Below are 25,806 nucleotides of genomic sequence, written 5' to 3'. Positions count from 1 at the left end.
TGCATGGTGATCAAATCTAATGCAGCCCACAGGGAGGTAGGAGGCCTTCTGTGCGTCGTAGGTTTAAGTTAACAAACTGCAGTCCCTCGTTCTACTGGGCTCCACTCCACTGGCGTTTCACTGGCAGCTATAAGTCATTGAACTTGCATAAGTTTCACATGATCATCAGTGTGGCATGTCTTAGTGTTTAGTAGAAGGGGACATAAATCGTGTCTGTAATGCACTTAAGATGCCTGAAGTCTGGAGACGCAGTGTGCCAGGCCTCCCACTCGCCACCAGAATACAGTAAAAGGGGGGCAGCAGATAGAGTGGCACGTACCCCCTGCAGGGATTTTGTAAAAGGAGACCCAAAGTGAAATACATCAACTGTATGGCCTGCCTTATGGTAGTATCGCTAAGTCTGTTTTCCTGTGGCTAGCATACACTGCATCTTTCACAGCTTGCAGTGGGAATGGGCATCTCCCCCCTCAAATGTCAACACACTATTCAGCCTCAGGAATAAACAATCAAGCTAAACTACAAAACATTCCCAAACTGTGAAATTAATAACAAATGATGATCAGTTTCTGCGCCTGTTTCAGATTGATGAATGTGGGATTTAACACTGAATTCAGAACATCTGTATCATTTTCTCTTGCATCAAATGTATCAAATCCATATTCACTCAGGACAAAGAGATGATGATGATGGTGAGACCACAGACTGGACAGCTTGTCTTTAATAAGACTTAAGATACTCCCACTGACCTTGCAACACACATCAAAACATATTTATAGCATTTACACGCACCAGAATTTCAAATACACATGAGTCCATGAAATCTCAATGCAGATGAGAGAAAACTGAGTCATGCTTGCACGTGTGAAAACTGTTAAATAGTGGAGTAAATCCCTGTTTTTTTTTTAATGTTTTTTTAAGGAATTTGATCTTTTGATGACTTCAGGTTTCTTAATTGCCAAAGTTGCACACTCATTATTACATCCAATTCTGCATACAATCAATCATAGCTGAGGTTTAGGTATGAACAGAAAGTATGTTTACACACAGTAAAAGCCATTGCATGTGAGCTTACATTTCGAATCTCTCTCCAGATTTCTCAGTTCAACTTTACAAAAAAAAAAAGAAAAGAAAAAGAACTGTTACAGGTAGCTTTTTACAAACCAGGATGTATAATACCTGGGTTTTACTTAGGCCTACTCATAGCAGAGTAGCATACAACAACTCCCTTTCATACAACTTTAATCTGCAGACCCTTCCCTCCTTTGTCTGACACACAAAGTTCATTTACATTATTCACAAATGTACCCAGTCTTTTATATTTCTCTTTCAGTTAAATAACTAAAGAATTTAAAGAAAATGAAACACTTTTTTTTTTTTTTTTAACTCAGCTGTACTGTTATGTACAAAGGATGATACTGTCGAGTAATAGGGTGCCTGTAATTGGTGCCACAAAGATCTTTACGAATGTTAACACTGACGCCCCTGTGGTGCATGCAGCAACACCTTTCATCCTGTTATGTCTGTCTCTCTTCTGTCCTGATGGTTGGTCGTCATCTTCTGTGGCCCACTTTATCTTCAGAGAAGTGGTTTGCTTTTAGGAGCTTAGAAGAAGGTTGTTGATTGGCACAGGTCACAGGGCTCCCCCATGCGAGCGTTGGCACGGCTGGGAAAGGTCAGTGGCCTAAGGCGACGAGCACTTCAAGACTGGAACATGTCACAGGACCTCTGTGAGGGAGGCAGAGAGGAAGGGTTAAAGGGTCAGAAGGAGGGCAGCAGCCATTGAGGATTAATCAAAGCTTGTTAACAGACAAAACGGATTCCAATTCATAGCCCGATCACAGTCGTTGACCTGAGTAATGGCATGGTCTGTAAACTTCTGACCTGGTGCCAATACTAAATGCAAAACAATGTTGAACATGTTGCAGGAGACATAAGGCCATAAATCTTTACTGTCTTGTTTATATGAGCGGAATGAAGATGCCACGAGAACAGCCGACACGTGAAATAAGTGGGTTCATAATTGATGTAATACTGAGTTATTTAAAGTGACAACAACCTGCAGTTCCTTGAATGGCTGCTTGAGACTGGCGAGTCAATCAACAGACTCCCATGTTAAAATGCCCAACTTTACAGCCTGGTTCAAAAACCGGTTTTGGTCTCTATAGCTAATTCCCCCCTTCATGATAAATATATGGGGGTTAAATTTTTATATAACTAACCTGTTTAAATATAATTAAGACTTAAAGCTCTGAATAATTTAGGGTGTGCCACTTTGAGTGGTAGGTAGGTGATGCTTGGCACAAACCAGCATACAATGACCTCCACATGCGCCCTACCTCTTGATGGGAGTTAGGTGGAGTCATGCATTGCCAAGATGGCAACGGCAGAGCGGCCCCCTCTGCGGAAACCTATGGGTGACGTCATGGAGGCGACGTCCATCTTTATTTACAGGCTATGGTATGAACACTCAAATAAACCCTGGAAGTATGTCTTGAACTAAACTGACCTCCTTTGGTAACGTTAAATAGTCCAACATATAATTATTCCCAATCATAGCCCACGTCATGAATGTCTTGCCAGGTCAAAGTCGTCTCAAATATCCAAATTTCCAAGACTGAAGATGAGAGGAAAGAATGTTCACTTTTTATTCCACTGGGCTAAAAGAAAGAGAAACCGAAAGAAAAAGTAGGATTTTTAAGGAAGGCATGAAGAGGGCTAGCAAAGGTAATTGCCCTCTGTTTGCTTTGCATGATATTTATGTCTGCTGGCTGGTCTCCAGGTCAACAGGTGAAGGTTAAGATCTAGAGGGAGGAGGAAGGGTGCTGCTGACGGTGCCACTGGGAAAAGGGGGTTGAGTGGTGGTTGATATGCTGCTTAATTGCCTCGGGGTCCTGTTTCTGACCTCTGGCATGTAGCACTTGTGGATAGGGTCTCCTCACTGCCTCAGCCATTCTAGGAATTCCTCCCTGGGTGCAGGCCCAAGTCAGTGAGGCTGCTGAATAAAAGCTGTCATCAGTATAAAGATACCCCGTTTCTCTTCACCCGTCCCTACACTATTTCTTCTATATCCCATCTCCACCCCTTTGTGAGTGTAAGTGGAGCCCTTCTTGCCACACCATCCTCCCCTCAGAGGCTACTCACTATTACTGGGGTGATGACCTGCACGTTAGATGAAGTTCAGGTTCATGGTCGCCTCATGCCAAGGACAACAGTACTAACTATGGTACTTTGTACTGCAGTCTTTATTGGGTAATGTGAACTTGGCCAAGTGTAAAATCTGTTCAGTGCAAATAAGCACACAAGCTTGTTGCAAATGAACCATGGCTCCGTCTGCAGCTACTTTTTTATTAGGGACAGATGAAAAAAACAAAGCCAACAAGCAGCCACAACCAGTCCCTTTTGTTCATAATGTGACCGTTTAGCTACTAATACTATTTTATCAGATTGTCTTTGATCTTTTATCTTTCTTTTATAGGCAAGAAGACATGTTTTTGAGAATTTTCTAACCTGGGGATTAAACCTTGGTCTATAGCCAAAATTGGGCCCTTTCTAAGCAATACCATGTAACGCTGTCATGAAAGGCATTCATTTTTATCGTTATTACCAACCACTGTTATCAAATGTCATATACATTTAGTTATTCAACAAGAAGCTAATGCTTCTTTACTTCATCCAACATGCTGCCACTGTAATCCAGAGACAAAGCCAACCAGTGCAGAGTGGCAAGCATGTTTTTCAGTTTTAGAATAAATTTAAAATTTTTACAGTCACCAGGGGCATTTTGAAAATGTACCTTTTTTTTCTCCAAAAATTAGATGAGAAGATCAATACTAATCTTGACTGGAAAGCTACAGCCCACAGCCAATTAGCACTGATGAGTTTAGGTGGCCTGGCTCTATCTAGAGGTTAAAAAAAATGCATATATTTGCACCTATACATTTTAACAATTAAAATAGTACATCCCGTTTTATTTAATCTGTACAAAAACCAAAATGTAGAATCAAGTTATGGTTTTACTGGGAGATTTCCTGAAGTCCAGCAGAGGCAGGTATAGTTACAATACGTAGCAAAGTTAAGCTAATCACCTGCTGGCCGTAGTTTCATATTTAGCAGCACAGACATGAGAGTGGGCTCCTGCCAGACTTCCTAACCAACTCATGTAATTACAAATTGTCACCAGATCTGTCCTGCAAAGAGCCCACCAGTTGTGGAACTACCCTCCTGAACATCTTACACCAGTCAAGTTGGTGTGATTGTTTTTCAGAGCTTTTCTCCTTCCTTTCTTCTTCTCCCTTCATATTTTCATTGTTATTTTTGATTTGAAGTCTTAAACATGTTTGTTTTCTTTATATGTTTTATATTACGGCTTCTCTTGTGTTATGTAAAGCAGCTTGTAACTCTGTACCTGCAACATGCTGAGGCTTCATGGGGCCTGCCTTTTTCATGAATGACTCCTCACTGTCAAACGTCAGTATCTGCTCAGTGGCCATGCTGGTCTCAGACTTATCCCGTGCCCCATTTGTGGTGTTGCCATGATTGGCAAGATGGATGATATCTTCAAAGTGGGCAGTGTCTCCCTTACTGGACAGACCATTTTCATGTCTAGTAGGCTGGACTCCATTGACCACTTGGACTGAGGGGCTGCTGGAGAGAGGATACACAGAGCAGAGCGTGGTTACAGTTAGGGTCAGAATGACTCATACAAGAAATGAGTCATGCCACTGCCATCCAATTATAGGAGTCTTTTAAAGTCTACCCCAAGACACGTGTTCAGATACAAAGAGCAAACATTTCAAGAACCCAATTCATTCTACCAGTGTGTATTACAGCTATTTACTGCGGGCTTTAATCGTGTGGCTCCTTGTGTTTTCCGTTGAGGTTTACAACAATGCAAACCTCCTACAGACTTGATTAATAGTAAGCTCCTGGCTTGGTTTTCTGGCACACAAGTTTTATACTGTTCACGGTGGTCGTGCATTTACATGAGCACAAAGAAACTTTCACATGGATTAAAAAAAAGGGAGCAAGTTTTACCTTTCTTTGATATTAGTCTGTCCATTTTCTGTCTTGTTATTGGGCACAGTTAGCTCTGGCTTTGGCTGATAGTCCGCAGATGCTGGAGAAAACAAAGTGAAACAGCCATTTACCCAGTGCACACCAACAGAATCACACACATTCAACATCCCACCCCCACCCCGCATGATCATCCTTAAGCTTTGTCAGGCTAATTTTATCATTCATTCTAACCCTTTCTGTGTAGTCCAGATCCCCCTTACTCAGCTCTACCGATGACATGGCTGTGGTAGAGAGGGACCTCCACACCCCTGACTAGAATAGAGGCACGCCTGCCAGGCCACTGACCACATCAGTGGGCTAGCTAATGTCTTCCTGCATTGGGGAACTTGGCTACAAACAGTATATCACCCAGACCACATTGATCCTCTTCATCTTACTCATCTACCGCATGTGACGTGGAAGCTTAGACAAGGAGTGTGTGCAAGTTCTAATTTTAATATAGTTGTGTTAAGAATTATTCCACAGGTTGCAAGGAGAGTAGATAGGGTAAAGACTGTGCAACATCCCATGTATCCTTATTTTATTTGTCTAAAAGTAAATGTTTGGTAACTGCTGCAGGCGGTTACAATGAGCCCACTCTTCCTCTGTACACCCTCAGTCCCAGGGCTTGGACAACAAGCAAGCACACATGGGTCCTATTGTGCAGAGAAGAAGAACTCAAACTGCAGCTGTACAGGATATGAGGCAGACATGTAATCTAATAACTCTTTTATACAAAATGCCTCATTGTGACTTTAATTCACATGGGAAATGGGAACAAAAGTACAATTACCTGTGACTAATCTCACATATGGAGGGGGGGAGTGCAGTTATGTGTCATCAGGTATCACTATAAAGGTGGGATAAGTAAAATGAGTTCATCTACAGTAACAGATGAACAGAGACTGTCTAAAATTTACTATGCAGTTCTTGTGGATTTCTGTTTGAAATCCACTCATAGGTGGATTCTGGAAACCACCTTCTCACAGAGCATCCAATTTTTTAAACTCCCTTCCCAGGTAACACATTAATGGAGGATAAATAACACCAATTATCCTGAACGATTGCTGCAGATTAAAGGCTTGTGGTGGGTAATGATTTTCCTCCATCACTTGAGGATGTTGTGTAACAGACAGACAGACTATTCCAGACTGATGTTCTGCTTACCTTTGCTGCTCTCTGCCTCTTTGTCATTGACATGTACGAGTGGTGAGGACTTTGTCTCTTTCTGTGAAGATGGGAGATAATTCCAGTCATTTTTTAATCAGAAAGTTAAGCTTTGGCTCGTTCTTTTTGTTAAAACTGAACAACAAACGTACCTTGTCGCCTCCATCTGTCTTGCGTGTCCTCTTCATGATCTCCTCCAAACGCTGAGAAAAGAGGAAAGGAGTTAATAAGGCCAGGGAAAATGCCACAAAATCAAAAGTCAATGTAAGAGCAGATGTGATTATGAAATTAAGAAATAAAAGTTTCAGCTTCCATTACACCAATCAAATGTTGAAGTTCCAGTATCCACAGCAAAATAGCTTTGTTAAACTTTATTAAGAAAAAACTGGTAAGGTTTAGTGGGCTAGGCGAGCCCACACACCTTGTCAGACTGTGTTGCTGGAAAATGAGGTTTCACATTTCGCTCATTCTTCTCCTCAAGAATGTAAAAGGTTGTTCTGCATCTAAGGCCATTACATTTAAAGTCAATGCACCAAGTCAAACTGAGGCGTCTGTTTCTTCAGGTGGAGGGCTATGTCAATAATGCTGAAGCAGCACTTGTGTATTCAGCTGGAACAGCAGAGTAGGATGGTTGAATAGTCAACAGTAGGACAGAGGATAAGACTAGGGTGCACTAAAATACAAACCCCTGTGTGTGGATAATTTGTATGCAGAGGTTTGATGCAAGATGCGACCTTCACGTAAGGACACAGCTAGAGACAGCTAGACTGTAACTGCAGCTGTCACTCATAAAAGTGAAGCATTTTTAAGTTCCAGGATTATTCATGGTCAGCTCACTCACTCATGACCTTGGCATCTAGTTGGGCTGCAAAACATCTGGACTAAAGATTCTTGTTGTCTAATAAGTTCCTGTGTCCCTCAGGATACATTTAACCACCTGGGCTTGTTGATTACAAACTTCTCTTAGTTGAGCTGATAACAGGAGGGGGGCAATCAGGTTTGGTAGAATACAGTAACAGTGTATTGTACAGTCTGACTAAGCAGTGAGGCTTTGAGAGAACATGCTGTTCTTGCGGGCTAATTTCAGGACGGAGCCAGGCTCCAGCTCCCTGGGCCGGGCCTGGCACGCCTAGATAAGAGCCTTTCACACATGGGGAGAAGTTGAGCGCAAGGAACGAAAGAAAGAGGCGTGAGCTTACTGTTGATAGGGGTGGCACACATGAGTAGCCATGATCACAAAACTGACTGAGAGCCGCGCACACACATATCAGCACACATGTGCAAAGATCTGCACAAATCCACACACAGATGACTGGCACAGAAAGCTCTCCGTTATTAGTGTTTATATATAGCTTCACGCTCACACACACACTCTAAGCCCTAGTAAATCATGGCATGCAGACAGCCAATCCAGGATAAGCCAAAAACATCATTCATCTTGGTTTCAGGGACTCAGTTTTCAAGCCCGCGTTTGTCATGTCACAAGGCAGACCACAGAGTTAAACTACCACAGAAAATAATACCTCCACTGAGGCAGGAAAGATTACTGTACACTGACTACAGAATTCATTTTGTGTTACTCAGAGATGTGTGCAGTACAAAGCAGTGCTGGGACTTATACTTCTTTCAAAGCAAAAAATGTAGGGGTATGATAAGGCTTTTTTCTTCCCAGACAATTTTTTGGATTTTATAAGATTTTCTATTATTCTAAGGAAATGCACACTTAAACAGTACATTTCCATTTTGATGTGTGTCACAGGCTGAAAGAACAATGATGGAAGGACAGATGGATTGCCCTACCCTTTTCCTCTCCAGCCTCTCCTGCTCCTCCTTCTGGAAGTGTTTCTCCCTCTCCAGACGCTGCTTCTCCGCCTCCTCCCGGGCTTTTGCCTCAGCCTCTTCTTTCTGAAACACACAGGCGAGAATGCAACCACAATTTTAATGCCGGCAGGAGGGGGGGGGGGGGGGGGGAGGAGGGGGGGGGGGGGGGGGGGGGGGGGGGGGGAAGGGGGAGGAGAGAGAAGAAAACTTCAGCCAAAATAGCATGCCTTTTACGTAACAGGGGTGTGGTTGCTCCTTGCAATTATTGTTTACGACCACAAAAGGGATATTTTCCTGCATCTTTGAGCCAAAAAAAAGATCTATTTTCGACATTTACTGCCTTGTGAGGACCAGTCAAAGTGAAATAAAATGTTTAAGCCTTAGCATAATTATATTTGATCATGTTTGCCAAATGACACTTCTGTGAAAAACCACAAGGGGGTGGCAAAGTGTAAGGGTTGGATAACAGAGATAAGATAAGCGCAATAAGATAAGTGCAAGGGCTGAGGGTAAACAGTCTCTCTGCTTCTCCCAGGCAACATCCACTAACACAGGAAGAGTCGATTGTCAGACAACCTGCACGGGCACAAACTGAAAGGTAAAAATGGCACATTCATTGTAGCTACTGGCTCACCAGATTGGATCAATATTTGCATTCAAAGACAACAACATCCCACTCTTAAAAAAAAATTTTATTAAAAAAAAAAAAATACTGGAATGTGTTTTAGGACGAGCCTGTTATCAGATGAGGTCAGCGTGAGGTGAAAAGCTGAGACAGTAAACAAGTGAAACCACAGACAGGTTGTTTACTGAAGACAGGGGAGCGTGTAGGTCTGTGGTGTAATAGGCAAAGTGCCAGGGAATGATGTGAGGATGCAGTGAGTTTGCATGTGTGTGTCATCATGACCTTTACTTGAAAGGCAGTAATAACTTGTCGCCCTGCCATGGGCTTCAACCACCTCAGCGTACCTGTTTCTGCAGGCGTAGGTTCTCCTCCTGCTCGGCCATGGCTCTCTCCTGGGCCTCCTTCTCCTCCTGCAGCCGCTGGGCTTCGTCTCTCCTCCGCTGCTCCTCCGCCATGGCACGGGCCTCTTCCTCCCTGCGTTGCCTCTCCTCTGCCTCCCTCGCTATTCGCTCCTCTCTCAGGATCCTAGAGACGTCAGGCATATGGCTGAGGATACGCACTTTCCACAAACTCCCATGCCAAAGACTTTGAATGCAGTAAACTATTTAAAGTGTAAATGATTCCATTGACAGGACATTTCCTCTTTAGTTTACAACATCTCTGCTGAGTTGATATTGAAGCACAAGCAGCAGGAAACCAAACTATTTAAAGAAATGGAAACAATTGGAAGTGAGAGTGCCAACAAGAGATCACATCAATACCCTTTCTGTAAATAGGGCCTTGCTGTGGTTAGAGTCAGTCAACGGGCTATCAAATTCCTAATGCTTATGCACATCACAGTGCAGCCAATGCTGAGTGAGGTCTCATGCCTGCATGTGCTTTGACAATGCATGGAGCCTTCCTGATTGATTTTACTAATGACTTTCTTTTAATACAGAAAATCTTAGTTTGTTGTACAGCACAAAAAAAATCTACAGCAGCAACCATTTCACAATGACATCACAAATAATCACTTGTGAAAAAAGTGCATATAGAAATTCACTATCAGTTCAAATGTCAAATACTGTCCTCGTCACACAGTCCCCAGTACAGAGATGGCTGCCGGACTGTCATGTTTAAAATTCCTATCATCTCTTGCAAAGTCAAAAAACTTTGACTGTGCAAGGTCAACTCCAGCCTGCTCTGACCCGCTCTGTGTTTTGAGGCATATTAAAAACCGCTGACCTCTCCTTTTCCTCCTGTTCACGCCGTTCCTGCTCGTCCCTCTCCCTCTGCTCTCGGGCCTGACGCCGTTTCTCTGCCAGGATGCGAGCTGCCTCCTCTGGGTCATTGGTGCCTGCCATGGGCTTGGCTGACGGAGAGGGTGTCGGTGACGCTGCGGGGACAGAAGGAGCTGAGTGGGTCGGCTCGGGTGAGGAGGAAGTGGCAGTGGTTGTAACTGGTGTGCTCGATGCATGGGGTGAGGCTGAGGATACTACAATGGCAGGAACCACAGGGGAACCTAAAACATGAAAAAGTGACAACATGCATTAGCCAACCTTCAATGTGACTATTTATATTTCTCTACAACTTTTAAAGTAGTGCTTTCTCAAGGGGACGCCTATGATAATTAATTACACATTTAAACAGTCTTTTCCTTTCACATACACTGTGAAACAATCTGTCCCCTGCAAGTGGAAATTGTAAACAGCCATGGCTTCATCCTAAGAACTTGGTAATTACATAATTAAGGCTGATTAGAGCAGCCTCTTAGTGCTGTGTGTGTGAAGACACAGACCATGGAGCTGTGTGTGGCTCACTTCCTTTGTTTTCATGCCTAATTAAGCCTGATGGTAATCTTCTCTACCTACTGCTCCTTTAAAGAAACACAGATTTTCCAGAGGCTCATTCACATTTTCCATTAGATCCATTCTTCGAGCCAGTGACAAAAAAAAAAAGACCAAGCCAGACAGTGAGAACTCTCTGGGTATATAATGATAAAAATACAGTATGACTCAGCCACAGAGGGAAAATCCAGATGTTCTGTATCTAATGATTGTACAAATAGGACAGTGTGTCAAAGATGTAACCAAATACAGATCATCTTAACACAAGGTCCATTTAGTAGCTTCTCTGGGCTGTTAACTGCTTCTCATTGTCTTTAATCAGCTCTGTTGTTATCATGTGACCTAAATATCAAACTTTAGTCGAGTAGCAACACAACAGTAGTTACAGTTGGTCGACCAATGTTGACATAATGGTAACTGAGCCAACTCCATGACAACTAAGTAAACTCTGAGATGAGGTCTGGGAAAAAGTTAGTAAGTGGACCTTGAGTTAAATGCACAATATATATATTTGTTCTGCTTCTAAGGGTCTCGCAATCAAAACAAGAGCAAAAGATGGAGTTTGGTGATGATGTGTAGTAGCATGGAATCCCGGGAGTTGTTCCCTCACTACAAATGCCATCATTGCAGTTAGCTGCTCCCAGTTAGGGTTCCTTTAGTGTCAATCATTCAGGAGTTTTTTAAAAATCAGGAGCCAAAGTATTTGCAGAGGTCTCCTCGTCTCCAAAACAAACAGAACAGCAGAACAGGTAATGTAACACTAAATAAAGCACAGCTCATGGTAAAAATTGTCATGGAGGGGCTTCCGCTCACATTTGCTGAGCTTGTTTCTTTGATAACATGTGATCCAGACATCTGATGACTAAATTTCTTGATCTGTTCAAAATATATAGTTAAATACTTAAACGGGATAAAAAGTAAGTTTTGACTGCTTCTGGCAGACAACAAGTGCAAAGGGGATATGATGGGAATATGATGCCACTGAAAGGCGACCAAATGATATGGAATTCATTCATTTAATTTAATCTTAACTTCTGCACTTTGCTGTAACCATGAACAGGAAGTCTTGACTGATTTTTTAACATTGACCACCATCAACACTTTCTTTGGAACTCACTCTTTCTCTCTTCAGGGGTGGCGGGCCTGCGAGGCTCCTTCACTCTGTTGAGGGGCACTGGGGAGGAAGTTCGGTCTATCCTGGCAGGGGTCCTGGCCCTTTTGGGCCGGCCCTTCGGAGTTGACGGGCTTCCGCGTGTTGATGGAGGTTTGGGGGAGGCAGCAGGGCTGGGGGAGGCAGTCCTGCCCTTGGGTGTGGCTGGGGATGATGGCCTTTGTCTTGACAAAGGACTGGGACTGGAAGAAAGGAGAACACAGGGGGGAAATGTGAAACTGATGAGAAATGATGCCAATAATTATTCTCTAACAAAGTTTGACTCATTATTCTTTTAGACCTGCGCTGAAATGTTTGTTTAAGATGATGCATGTCCTTAAGAAACCTGGCTTCAGCAAAGCACTCAAACACCGCATCATCGTGAGTGCATTATTGGTCAGCATCCCAGCAACACACAATGCAATACAATGCAATACTTGGAGGGGAAACATCCATTATGCTGAGGAAGAAGTTTTTTTTTTTTTCCTCTAGGCCACTGACAGCCCTGCCAAGCTCTTTGAATCAAAAGAGTACTTTCTTCTGTCATGGATGTCATTTATTTCTGTGGCCTGGGGATAAGAGAGATCTTTCACGCAATGCCTAGGCTCAAACAGTGCATGAAATACACAGTCTGTGTGACGCGGACATAACTGTGCATAAACGCCCTGGCTAAACCAGCTGCTGACCAGAAATAAGCTGTGAGTCAAGGGGATATAAGGTTAATGTTGTTTACAATAACGTTTCAGTGACAGTGTCTGTAAAGATATTAAAATAACAGATTATCATGTCAGATGAGTCACATCATTCTTGGGGTATAAAGAATAATGTAATAGTTTTTGAAGTGGATCTTATATCGTGCTTATTGTGTGCTCATTGTGTTAAGCTGTTAATGTTCATGCAGGCTGCAACAAAAAAATGATTGAATCATTATTGAATAATCTTCTGATTATTTTTCACAATTGATCACCATGTACTGAATATAAAATGTCAGAAATAGGAAGAAATGCCATTTGAAATTTTCCACAATCCAAAGTCACATCTTCAAATGTCTTGTTTTGTACTACAGAACAAAACCCAAAGATTTTTTATTTACATTGTTATAAAGAGAAGCAGAAGATCTTTACATTTGAGAAGCTGAGACCAGAGACAGTTTGGAGATTTACTTGAAATATCGCTGAAATGATTAATAGACTATGAAGAAAGTTGCTGATTAATGTTCTAGTTACGACTGACTGCTTCAGCTGTAATGTGATTACATCTACAGGAGTGCTGAAGGAGTTAGCTGATTTATTTATTAGTTGTTTGACTGACAGAAAATTAATCAATAATAATTGAATTAATCCTTTTTTGGTGGTAAATATAGCAATAAATTAATCATTTTCTTATCTTAAAAAGACTATAAAGTGAACTGAATAAATGAATTTATAAGCAAATAGTAAAAAGTAAAAAATGTATGTTTTACCTTGGATCAGGTCTGTGTCTCATGCTGGGTAGAGACTGTCTCTTCTTGAGCACCTTCTCTTTACTGAGGGCACTTTTCTCCTTCTCATTCTCCCGTTCTTTGTCTTTCTTTTCTTTCTTGTTTTTGTCCATCTGTATGACAAAGGATGAAAAAACATTCAATAATAATTAAAATAGAAAATGAGAAAAGAAACTGTATAAATTCTCATACATGAACTAGAGGAAAAAACTGGAAAACAGCAAGTCTGGTCAGGGATCAAGTTGTGCTCTATTGGAAATAGTTTCTCAACAACAATCCAACAATTTCACCATTACATTTTCAATTAGGGTCAGGTGAATGGTAAAAACCATTTGTTAAAACAGAATCAGATGTTATAGATTTCATGGCTTTTTAGCTACACTCCTACTCTGGAAAATGGCTTCCTTTATGAGTCTCTTGATACAGCCCTGCTGTAACTTCCTGAACACTTTGACCACACCTGGCTGTGAGTGGAGAATATGTCAGATGCATTTTACAACAGGACAAGAGCTAATGAGGCGGACATACGGGTGTGGAGCTCCGTCTGTGTTGGCGCTGGGTGATGTCTGGTGTGCTGGACGTCACCCTCCAGCGGTCAGAGCAGCGGTGGTGGGGCTGGTGGGCACACAGGGAGAGGGGGCTGGCCGAGGCTGAACGGGGGCAGAGAGGAGAATCTGAAGAGGAAGATGACATTAAATTAAACCATGTATTGTAAATACTAATGTATTTATTATGAGACAAATACTAAACTAATGCCATTTCTTTTTTCCCCACTTACGGCCATCTTTGCCGTTGCTGAGGACACTGGCAGCGCTGCGGCTTCTGGCAAGGAAAGACAGCGTTGGCGTCATCAGCCGGTCAACTATACTGCTCTCCCATGGACTCAGTGCAAGGCTACGGTCTGAAGGCAGGAAAAAAAACATTAAATAATGTGTCTTTATTGATTAACTTGCAAGATATGTCTTAAACAGATGTCCTCAGTTGAACCAGAGCTCTGTTGTTAGTATATCAGCCCCAAACTCTGGTCAAACCTGAAGTATTAGAGAAACTTAGACACCTTTGAAATCTCTCCCTCATTAACAAAATATAGAGGTGAAAGTAAAGTCTAACATTTTTCACCAGAAGGAAAAGAAAAAAGACAGGTTCTCAGGTTATGGCTCACAGGTAGCATATGTCTGCAAGTCATAAAGACCTGATCAAATACACAAAATCCCAATAAGACACCTCAGTGCCACCCAAAGAGATTATGAGAGGAGGGGAGGTGGAAAATGAGCCTAGTAAATGTGTCTACTATAACACTGGGCTGTATGGGTACCACCCAAGAGAGAGAGAGAGTTATTTGAAATGCTGGTCTAGACAGTGAGTCAGTTATTTATAACCACAGCCCTGAGCACACAAGCAGAGACGAGTGGAGACTCATCAGGATTTATTTGAGAGAGAAACTTTCGTCTTTGGCTGCAAGGTGTTAACACGAGAAAGATGTAGCTGATTGTGTGTGGGGAGAAGAGTGGAGTGTGACAAGAGGGATAAAGTAGTTACCCATCTATTTTCTTTTCCAGCAGCACACAGGAAGAGTACCTGCTCCGGGGAGTTTTCAGAATATATTATCTCCCGAAAAATGCTGACTCACTGACTCACTGACTTTACTTTTTTTTTTTTTTTCAAGTTCAAAAGTTTCTTTGCAGGAGTACACAGTGACCTGGTTAACGTTAGACCTATAAAAAGAGAGAGAACTGCCTACATTTTAAGAATAAAGAAAGCTTGATTCAAAGACCCAAAGTTGATTCAAAGAAATATTTTCCATATATATATCACACCCATCAATCAATCAATAAAACATTTTGGACATAGAAAAAGACATCCCTCATCCAGCATGTTGTGATGAAAATGAGCACAAAAGGATCCATTTGACTGTGCAAACACACCAGGAATGAAATGGCCATTACCACAAAATGAACCAACCAAAGGATAGTAAAAGACAGCGGAACAAAATATGATCGCTGTACATAACCCATATTAAAATATGAGCATGCAGAGCACGTCGAACAAAACCCCGACCCAAATTCTGGAGATAAGAACAAAACAGAACTCATAGTGGTTTTGGAATTGGAAAAATGGAAATGGGTCAGCTGTCAACCATCAAGCACAGGAGAGGGACTGAAATCAGAAAGGGGAAGAGGTCATTTAAAAAAATAAAATAAAAATAGAGGACAATGATGGACGGGTTGGAGGTGTTGGCGGTGGCAGAGTGATGGATACATTCAACGAGTGGGGGGGGGGGGGGCATTCCAGATGTTGCCTTACTTCTGCTGGGGGAGTTCCAGAGCGTGGCGGAGGACTTGGAGAGTCGCTTGTTTATAACAGAGTCCACGTGTTTGGGCAGGTTGACCGTTGACACAGAGCATCTGCCTAAGAAGCCAAAAGAGCGCCACACAGATGTTCACACAGGTCACATGGTTGAGAGGAAGAGGAGGAACTTCGGTGGCGTCATGCGTTACGCTCGAATGATGCCCCCACAAACATACACCCACTCACTGCAAACACTACGCTAACGTATTTGTAACGTGGGTAACATTCATTAAAGCGAATTCGGTACGGCATCTGTTCACTTCAGCTAGCCCTTAGGTGTGTAGGCAGGCATCTGTGGCACAGAACATGTGTTTCAAAAATATTTCATGTTATTATAGTTCTTGAAGGGTCAGTTAACGCAAATTACAAGACTTTTTTTTTTCCCTCTAACCTCTAACCTATTTAGCATTGCAGTTAGTTCTCATTTTATTTGTCCAGATTTTGAAATATAATGAAAAATATAACAAATAATAAACCTTTAAAAACATGTTACAGAGTCATTCACAAGACAATGAAAATATAAGATATGTCTGATATTTCTGCCATGATCTCAATACAATGGCAGTGAAAGAAATGTTGTTCTTGGTGCTTAAAACATTGAAAAATGACCTTTAAAGTCTTCATTACCAACATAGAAACAGTGTCCCCATTATTGATAATCCATACAGCGGTTTCCGTTGGCACTATTTAAGGAGAGAAGTACTTCCAGTAAAAACTGCTGGCAGTGAGGTCTATGGGTTATTCAGAGTAACCACTGCATCTTATCTGGGAAAACAAGATGCTAATGAATATTTTACATGTCATGTTTCAATACAGTGAGCGCACACAACTTAATTCCATTCAACTCCACAGAGGTAAGGGAGAAAATAAAGTTGCTTTTTTGTGATATGGGTGAAATGATGCCAACTTCACAACAATACCAATTCCAAAATGCAAGTTAAATAAACTGAGGAAGGATCTTCGCAAATCATCACACAAGCACAGTGAAACACAAGTCAAAATAACCGTAACAACCAAACAGGCAATGGAAAGCTGCTGCTGGGAATCATGTACTCGTTTCAAGGTTTGATGATGAGAACTGGCACCTCAGAAAAGAGCAAAATCTCAGATCCGTGAAACCATTCATCTGCAATACTTGCATCAATTCCCATTTCTCTATCCCTTTAATACACTGCAATCATGTGAAGAAACTCTTTCCCCAAATGTCGTCAGACATGATTCAGAGAATATTACAGCAACGGAGGTACTAAAGCAGGCAGAGCATGAATGTCCTCATTTAAGTACACAAGGCTAAAAGACATGAGACAGCGTGCTCTTTTGACAGAGGCCAACATGGGCATTTTGTAGCATTTCCTAAATAGCATCTTGAACTCTCAGCCATTCCACTGCAGCCTGTTTACGCCTGTTTACTTTCATCATCTGACAGACGGCAGGCAGGAGAGGGAGGGAGGGAGGTGGGGAGGAAGGAAGGGAGAGATTGATTTCAGTGTCAATAATTCCCCGGGCATATGGCAGAGGCGATTACATGACGTAAAATGGAACTAGGGACTCTTCAGATTTAAAGCTTCAAGTCAGGAGAATGGAACAAAAGGACAGAAATATCTATCAAGCTGTTACCACATCATTTCTACATTACCTGGTGTCTGCTGCCACTGCAGGGTCTGATCATATCTGCTGTTGGACTATTAGGACATTTATCAATTCAAATTAAGCACAATTAGACGACATATTCCATTTTAGCTGCTCGTCGATAGAAATCTGCTTACTGCAGCTGAATACATTTTCGCTTTGTGTGATCAATACAGTCTGATCATGATAAGGGGCTAATGACCATGAAGTGATGTTTAAGAAGCAAACAGTCTGCAAGAGCATCATCAGAGGAAATGGTGCGTTTCAGGTGGCGTGTGAATGATGCAGCAAAGGCACACCAGGTTAAAATATAATGAAAATAAAGCCTGAGTGCTGTCTAAATCTGTTTGGGCACCAAGCCTGACTGTTCTCCTGGCAACATTATACGCCAACCCCAGCACTGAGGAATAAGTATGAAATACTGTACACCTAACTCAGCTATCTATTTCACTGTTTGGATTGAGACAACGAAATACATTTCTGTATAATTGTAAACTGTAAACTGTTTTGATAACTGATTTTTAACTTAACTGTTTCAGACATTTATCAAACAAAAATGTAAAAACTTGCTGGTTTCAGCTTCCCGAATGTGAGGATCTTCTACTTTTCTTTTCATAAGTTTGTAAAGTAAGGATTTAGTGAGGATATCACCATGGGATTTGAGAAATTCTGGAACATTTTTTCTGGTATTTTACAAACTAAATGTTACCGTATAAAAAAATTCATTGTTTGCAAATCTGTGACGGCACCACTGACAGACAAGCTTAATCTCCATTCAAAGGAAAAAAGAAACCCCTGCAAAGACATAAGACAGCTGCAGCAAGTCAGTCCCTGAAAAAGAAATTAGCAATGTCAGGTCTGCTATTGATATAAAGCGGGATCTTTAGTGAAAATGCTGAACTGCATGACAGAAGACTGATGCTAAAATAATATTCTTCTAATGGACTGAGTGGGTTAATGGCCCTGAAACTCAAGAATCAGTAATGACAAATAAAAACCTCAACAGAATCTATAGCCAATAAAAGACCATACATTGCACTAATATTCCAGCATAGTCATTTGCATAAACTGCTTCATAATAGCCACACGAAGCAGCCATTGCCTCTCGACGGGTGTGATTTTATGAGGATGTGAGTCCACGCTGGACAGTACACTCACTCTCTTTCTGGCTGGAGTTTTGACTTAGCGCACCGGCCCATGACCACCTTTGCTGGCGGATTTCTGCCCACGTCTTCTTGGTTGACCTGTGGATGGCTTTCTCATAGCGCTCCTGGAAAGGATACAAGAACACATATCAGTCTTTTAATCTGGGAAATGCATCAAAGACAACATGCAGGACAGTGTGACACATCCTTCAGCAGAAAAGTCTGGATTCAAGCACCCCGCAAGTGTCCTTGAGCAGAAATGAAATAACTTCACCTGCAACCGACCCTGCAACTGACCCACTCCAGTGAAGGAGGGTATTAACATTTCTCCTTCAAGCACTAAGTGTAACTGTTGCCTCTTTTCCTCCCTACCGCCTACAACTACTACAGCATCATCTATTGAATAGATTATTTCCAACATGGCCTGTGGTCTCGTCCAAACCTACTTTGTTCTTCTCCAGTTTCTGCTTCTGTCTCTCCTCCAGGGCAGCTCGCCGTTTTTCCGCCTTGATCCGCTGCTCCTCGAGCTTCCTGCGGCGCTCCTCCAGCTGCTGCTCCCTCAGCTGCTTTGCCCTCTCCTCCTTCTCCAACCACTGGGTCTTTTTGGCAGCTATGTTGGGAGAGAAGACACGGTCAGGAGAGTAAGCTTTTACCAAATAAGCACAGGACAGGGGAGCTCTCTATCTCTCTCAAAGGTGCATTCTTTGAAAAGTCTGTTTCAGTTTCGTCTTGATGGCGTAGTGTGATATCTGCTGAGAGCCACTATTTGACACAAAATCACTTTTGATAGGTTTTCACGCTTGAAGACACTATGCAGAGTCAGGCCTCTCTGAAGTTTATTTCACATCTGAAGCTGTCTTTCAAAATAAATGTGTTGCCTTTCACCTCAATCCCCTTATGTGCTTGCAAAATAAATTCAATTACTTGACTTTTCACAAAGTAGTGCATGATGTGAAGTTAGACAGATACAGTAAGTCTGAAGTGACACTTTTATACCACACTAATCGCATCAAGCTTGCACGTCAGCTTCAATAAGCCACACACTTTGATATGGAAATCGTCTCCTTGTCCCTGAGCCATTGAAAGAGGGCATAAAGAAGCCTTTTCCAGCTGCCTTGCTGTGTGTACACAACTCCCCCTATTTCTTTAAACTACAAAGTCAAACCTCCATGAAGCTGCTGCAACGGGGAGAGGATTAGTCCTCTAAAGCACTAGATGCAACAAAAGCAACTGGTTGTGAATTTCAGATTATGGTGACAGATCATTGCAGAGATGCTGGAGGCTAGTGGGGTTAAAATTTATTGCCAGACATACAGTTAGCCCTGCTGTTGGCCCTGCTTGCCAACACCTTGCAGCCAAGGAAATATCTGCTGCAGTGCGTATCTCAGCTCATCGCAGCTTGATGGCCTCTACTTGTGAGAAGGCACTTTTTTTTTTTTTTTTTTTTTTTTTTTTACTTCCAGTGGAAACAGCTTCATAATTCACTCGTTCGATGAGAACAGAGAGAAGAGGAAACAGCCTCCACCGCTCACAAATGCAATGTTTAAGGCTAAGATAAATGACAGTTTTCCACATCCATAGCATTTCCTCCCTCCTCACAAGGGAAACCTTTAAGTCACACATGTATTGTGACAAACCTGCACCCACTCAAATCAAGTGTATGGCAGCGTGACGCTTGCTGATTGAATATTTGAATTGGACTCATTCAACAACAGTGTTTTGTAATGGTTTCCCAGACTACAGGTGCTGGTTGCAGGAAGGAAAATGAGGTGGAAATTGGCTTGGGGGGGCTTCATGGTTACACTATGCTATGAAGAGTTAGTCTGACTGCTTTCAGATCATAATTTTACACAGTTTTCAATTTCCCTGGAATGTCACTCATCATCAGTCATTTATGAATCTATTTCAGGGTTTGAAATGATAAACATGTGTTGTTTGTGAATTTCTTTAAGCTGACATGGCTTTAAAACACATTCCTCAACTCCCTGCTGATGGTGATCAGTGCTGACAAGTACCATCGCGACCAACTATAGTCAGATCATTAAATAATCATAAACAGAGGGCTACTGTAAACCCTGGTGCATGAAGTATTTATACTGCCCCTCAAAAGACAGACAAGGCAGGAGAGTAGCTTCTGTGCTGTCGCAGGCAATTCTCTGATGCAACTCTCTCAAAGCTTCACTCAAGAGATAACTAGGACCCAATTAAACGAGCAAGAATATGTAGGGATTTTCCAGTCGTGACTCCTTACTTACTACTAAACTAGAAATACCACAGAAGCTGGTTGATAAGTCTTCCTGATCGAGATCTCTTTTAAGCTGATATTGTAAACACAAGCTTTGGCAGAATCTCATCTTTTATCCAAGTCTGAATGGGAGTATTAGATCTGGCCCATACCATCTGGCATACCCCGGTGATCGCCCAATTAGACTGATCCACGCTATGAAGTGTGTCGAACTCATCTTAATGCTGTCGAACACACAGCTGGATTAGACTACACAGCATTACTGCAAGTATGATAACGACTAGCTTAAAAGAAAACCTGCATTATGTGAGGATATACATTATGATTATGATTATTCTGTAATTTTAATGAGAAATGTAAACATATGATGAATATAAATGTTAGTGTTTGCCACATTCATTAAGCTCTAATAAGAGTGAAAGATAAAATAGCCCATTTAGGGCCTGTTTCGTCCATTTCTCTCATCTTTATGAGTTTTCCCTATGTTTTGAACAAGTATTTTTGTCTACCGTGTAGATAAAACCATGTAAGATTACCACAGCAAAAATGTATTTGTGCAACCTGTGAAAAACATCGTTATTCAGCTCTGTATCTAAACAACTGAACTTTGCTATTTTAGACAATTTTGAACTGTGTGATTTCTTTTTGGCAACAGAAGATTGTTTAGATGTAAATTCACAGCCAAGATTAATGTGGCTATAAAAGTCTCTAAACCCTCCAATTTCTCCAGTCAGATCGTAGTGATTTTGTGGCATGTGGTTCAAACAAGTTTTCTTTAAATTCAAAATCCAAAGAGTTCTGTGGCATTTGCAGCTGGAACATGAGGATGAGTCAAGGTCAAAGTCAGGCCACGCTACATATTCTTCTAGGTGAACAGATGGTCAGGCCTATTGTTGAACAACCAATAGCATTTATTCACACATAAATGATTGGTTAAATGATCAGTCTATGGCTACGTGAATTTTTGAGAGAGACTGATGATGATCAGAGAGAGAGAAAAAAATAAAACAACCACAATTTTAAAACAAGGAACACCACAATGATTAAATGGATGAAACACCAGGCCTGGGCAATATGACCAAAACTCCTATAAATAAAACTGTCAATAAATTTTTGCCTCCGGTAAGATCTACAAGTCTACTATACATGTCCTTAAAGCCCTTACTCTGAATTTGCTCAATTACTAAACCATTAGCATTAGTGCTTTGCTTTATCAGAGGACGTAGTATGAATGAGAGGTAACATCAGAGCATGTGACTAGGTGTTGTCTTTACTTAAAGGATGGCATTGATACGTTCACGGTGAATTGCCCAGCTCTAGTTAAAGCTACTGAACTTCATGAGGCTGAAACAGAACGCTCAAAAACAGGTTTCACCACCACCATCACCACCACAGACACATCGGTGAGTGGCTTACCTTGCAGCTTGCTGAGCTCTTCTGCAGGAGGAAGGGGTGAGAGAGAAGACAGAGGCAACTGTCAATCATGCAAAGCAGTGCATGGCCAGCATGTGGCCGGGTGATAATGTGACAGCCATGTGTTAAATAAAAAATAAAGACTTGGGCTACGAGAAGCAGTATCAACTGACACAAAAAAAATACAGCTGTGTCATTTGATGTGAGGCCCTAGGGAGAGGCACTAAGGACATTTTGTACCAATTGGTCAAACTGCATCTGTTTAAATGGGGATAAATTACAGAAGAAGGTTCAGTGCTTTGATGACTCAGCGTTGTTGCATGGAACAAATTTCAAATAAAGTGAAGACATATGACAGATTAATCACACTGCAAAAAGCTTACAGGTTTTTGTCAGTGTGGGGGATTCAAACTGCATTAACGTACATTTTAGTGCAGAAGTGAGCAGAAGCAAAGTCAAAGAACATACAATAGGCAAATGTTTGAACAGTGTTTGTGAGTATTTCAGCATGCATGCAGAAAATGAATGCTCACTTGTCTTTGGTAAAATGGTGGCTTGGCTTCTCGCTGATGTCTGTGCAGCAGCCCAAACTACTCTTTTATCCTCTCCAAGTTTCTGCGCGACATGTGCATGCCATCTGCCTATAGGCAGCCCAGCAGAAACACAACCACACACGCAAAAGAACCTCTGTCACCCCAACACTAGAGGGCACTCTCTTCCTGGTTAAGGGACATGTCCTCCCACCTCTTGTTTCCACTTACCCAGATATTTGGCCTTTTCCTCTCTCCTTTCCTTGGCAAGTTTCTGCCTCTCCTCTGACTTCATGATGTCTGGGATGAGAACAGAAGGAGAAAAACAGGGATAGGATGTATGAATGAATTGCATGAACTTATATCAAGTCCAATCAATTCAGCCCTTAGTCATAAAGCACGTACTTAAAAATGTAATAACTCTTGACATTTCTTTATGTTTATGTTTTCCTAGCAGGTCAAAACAAACACTAGTAAATCTAATTTGATCTGCTGGACATATTTAAAAATCTAAAAGTTTTTGGACTTGTACGTCAAAGAGTGACATTCATGACAAACTTCCACATAAATGAATAACAGAGACGTTCCGATACCATTTTTTTCTTCCTGATTCAGATTCCACTACCTGAACTTGTGTATTAGCCGATACCGAGTACTGATCCGAGACCATTGAAAAATTAAAAGAAAATGAACAACTGTATACTACTAACTCTGTATGGATGTGACAGGATTGCTATCAATGCTGTATGACAGGCCTCAGATTAAATCCTTTGTAAATCATAACCAGTAGAATGCCATGGAATTTTTAATTATCTCATTTGACTGTCAGTGATAAACAAGAAATAGTAATAATAATAATAATCTAGTGCCAAATTGCTGACATTTTGCTAACGACTAATGTTACACTATTTACTGAAAATCAATTCTTCTTCGCTGCTTTAAAACATTACTTGCCAGTGGCTGCACAGTGCAACTTCTTGTGCAGGCTACTGTTTTATAACAGTGAAGAAGAACCGATTTAAGGGGAAAATATTTTATCTGGGTGTGAAACTATTCAGTTTATCAATAAGTTACATGATATAGACTTGCATACCTACAGATACCAGATACAGTATTTTAGGCAGTATCAGAGGCATTTCCATGTCTTATTAACATTCAATATATGTGAAATAGTAATAGTCAGCAAAACTCTAAACTTACCATCAATAATGTTGGTTCAGAATCCTGTAAATGTGCTTTCATTTGTACAATATGTGTGTACAATTCTGTGATATTGATATATTTTTCTGAATAGTACGTGAACCTGCCCTTTGATAAACATAAATATATACATAAATGTTTTCCTCACTCCTGCCAAGTCTGTGCAATGAATGCTTTTAACTTTTAAACGTCACCAAAAGGAAATGCTGGCCTCAAGACAATGACAGGAAACAGGAGATGTTGACATTTCAACACAGATGCTCAACACATGGCTGAAACTGAAGTTTATTATATTTTCTAGATTAAGAAAAAAAAAAAGCAAAGAACAAATGTTTAAAGAAAATTCAACAGGCAAGCTAATCTCCAATCTCCAAATAAAAGCTGCAGCATGTGGCAGGCCCACTAAATCTCCTATGCCATCTGGATGTGTGTGTATGTTTGACTGTGATATGTTATGACTGCAGTGGAGCACTTCCATATATTTCTTCTCTCTGTGACACCTCTGATGTTTGCTCACACATAACATGCCTTCCAAATACCTCTGAGGAACCACTCAGTGAAAGAAGCCGAGAGGAAGAGCAGTGTGAGCAAACACTGAACCGAGCCATTTCAAGAATTCAAACTACGTCCTTTAAAAATTGCTGCCACTTCCTGGGAAAACTTTCCCAATGGAAATTATTGACAACAAGCTTAGATAATGAATTAATTCAGAAATTAATTGATGGGTACAAAACTGACAGTTTTCAAATTTAACATTTGCTGGTCACTATATATCTTTGGGCTTTGGACTGGTGGTTAAACAAAACTTGAATTTTGGCTGCAATCCTGCAGTTTGTCATTTCTTTTTCAGGAATCATGGGATCTTTCTATTTCTGCAGCCCATCCAAATAAATTATCTTGAAATGTGTACTGCTCAAAACAGATAATGCATGAAATCATATATGTATGTATATACACACACACACATTTATAGTGTGTACCACTGGGAAACACCAGCACAGACTGCAGTCTTGATCTTTCTTGAGCCATCATGCTGCATCATCCCCCTCAATCTTCACAGACCAGATGTTCAGCATCAAACACAAGGGAACTCATCCTTCAGCAGCATCTAATAGGGGGAGGCGTGAATCACAAACACGAAAACAATCTGTCATGCAGCTTCCCCTAAGAACAACCTCTGACCCACTTTGATATTTATAGGACAATAGAAAGCCCACGTGCATGTTCTTGGACAGTGTGACGTGCTGCTGTTTGCAACTCACCATCATGTTAATTATAACGTCATGTGTGCAAAGCTTTTGAGACAAAAACAGACTCAGGCTCAGAAAATACTAGATGGGTCCAGTGTTTGGGCTCTGGACTGTGCACACACTCTCTGCTCTCCTCTCAAAATGTCACCTCTAGATTGGGGCACAGCTATAGGGGAAGTATAGAGTATAGTGTATAGTGCGACTTGCAACCCTCAATGAATGGACACGCAAAAGAAACAAGACAGAACAGGTGTTTACAAATATGTTTCTGTTCCTGTTGTCAACATACTCCTCACCACCTACACAAGGAGGCTCTCGCGGACACAAGCAAATCACTGCTTTCACAGGAACATGTTCGAGATGTGACAAAATACAGCTGACTGAGCAGACCATAACCAGAAGCGGCAGCTCCCAAATGAACGAAAAGCCTCACCGTTTCATTTTACTAATTAAAGAGCCACAGAGTGCTTTTCATCCTCATCGCACCCCTCTGGGTGGTGCAAAACCTCACAAGTAATGAGCTTTACAGAACAAGCGGAAATGAATCTGAAGGACAAAGGGGAAGTGTGGGTCATTTTTGGAATCAGGACTTTAGGATTCAGTTGCATATTTCTCTATAATAGGCCAGACTTTGGCAAATAGAAAATAATTCTGTCAACGTCTTGATGTAACTGGCAAAGGTAGCATAACAAGGTACCCGAACCCTAACCTCAAACTGTGCTGTTTTTGCTCTGGGAGCAGTTTGGGACTTTGGAGGGTTTATCCCCATCACCTCACACCAAGGGAATAAAGACCACTGTGAATGGATTAATGGATAAAGAATAAAGAGGCTTATTCTCCAAAAACCCTCAAACATGTACCTTAGAGTCTGCATATGCTGTGAGCCGGTGGCTGCGAGGAGCGGCAAGTGGTGGCATTGTG

The 25,806-nt window shown here is 41.5% G+C and overlaps 1 protein-coding gene across 10 annotated transcripts in view; it reads right to left on the bottom strand.

The window, feature by feature from the left end:
• Positions 1-700: 700 nt before the first annotated feature.
• The window catches only part of map7d1a (MAP7 domain containing 1a), a 40,232-nt gene continuing 15,126 nt past the window's right edge, over positions 701-25,806 (bottom strand). The window contains exons 3-19 of one of the 10 annotated variants that reach the window (XM_071469027.1): positions 22,667-22,735; positions 21,909-21,929; positions 18,694-18,857; positions 18,261-18,372; positions 15,429-15,533; positions 13,903-14,025; positions 13,653-13,798; positions 13,107-13,237; positions 11,612-11,847; positions 9,893-10,169; positions 9,013-9,193; positions 8,023-8,127; positions 6,375-6,425; positions 6,223-6,283; positions 5,035-5,116; positions 4,406-4,644; positions 701-1,725 (exon numbers count right to left, since the gene is read on the bottom strand). In XM_071469027.1, coding sequence (XP_071325128.1) covers positions 1,715-1,725; positions 4,406-4,644; positions 5,035-5,116; positions 6,223-6,283; positions 6,375-6,425; positions 8,023-8,127; positions 9,013-9,193; positions 9,893-10,169; positions 11,612-11,847; positions 13,107-13,237; positions 13,653-13,798; positions 13,903-14,025; positions 15,429-15,533; positions 18,261-18,372; positions 18,694-18,857; positions 21,909-21,929; positions 22,667-22,735 — 2,114 coding nt within the window. In that variant the 3' untranslated portion in view covers positions 701-1,714. Of the gene's footprint in view, positions 1,726-2,704; positions 2,996-4,405; positions 4,645-5,034; positions 5,117-6,222; positions 6,284-6,374; positions 6,426-8,022; positions 8,128-9,012; positions 9,194-9,892; positions 10,170-11,611; positions 11,848-13,106; positions 13,238-13,652; positions 13,799-13,902; positions 14,026-15,428; positions 15,534-18,260; positions 18,373-18,693; positions 18,858-21,908; positions 21,930-22,666; positions 22,736-25,806 lie in introns of those variants that run through there. The other 9 variants (XM_071469026.1, XM_071469020.1, XM_071469019.1 and 6 more) reach the window with 9 other exon arrangements.

Source organism: Trachinotus anak, unplaced genomic scaffold (assembly GCF_046630095.1).
Source record: "Trachinotus anak isolate AG129_WGS33_773 ecotype Australia unplaced genomic scaffold, CSIRO_AGI_Tana_v1 ptg000032l, whole genome shotgun sequence".
NCBI classification, from domain to species: domain Eukaryota; kingdom Metazoa; phylum Chordata; class Actinopteri; order Carangiformes; family Carangidae; genus Trachinotus; species Trachinotus anak.
Note: the sequence above shows the minus strand (reverse complement) of the source record. Positions and strands in the feature narration are given on the sequence as shown.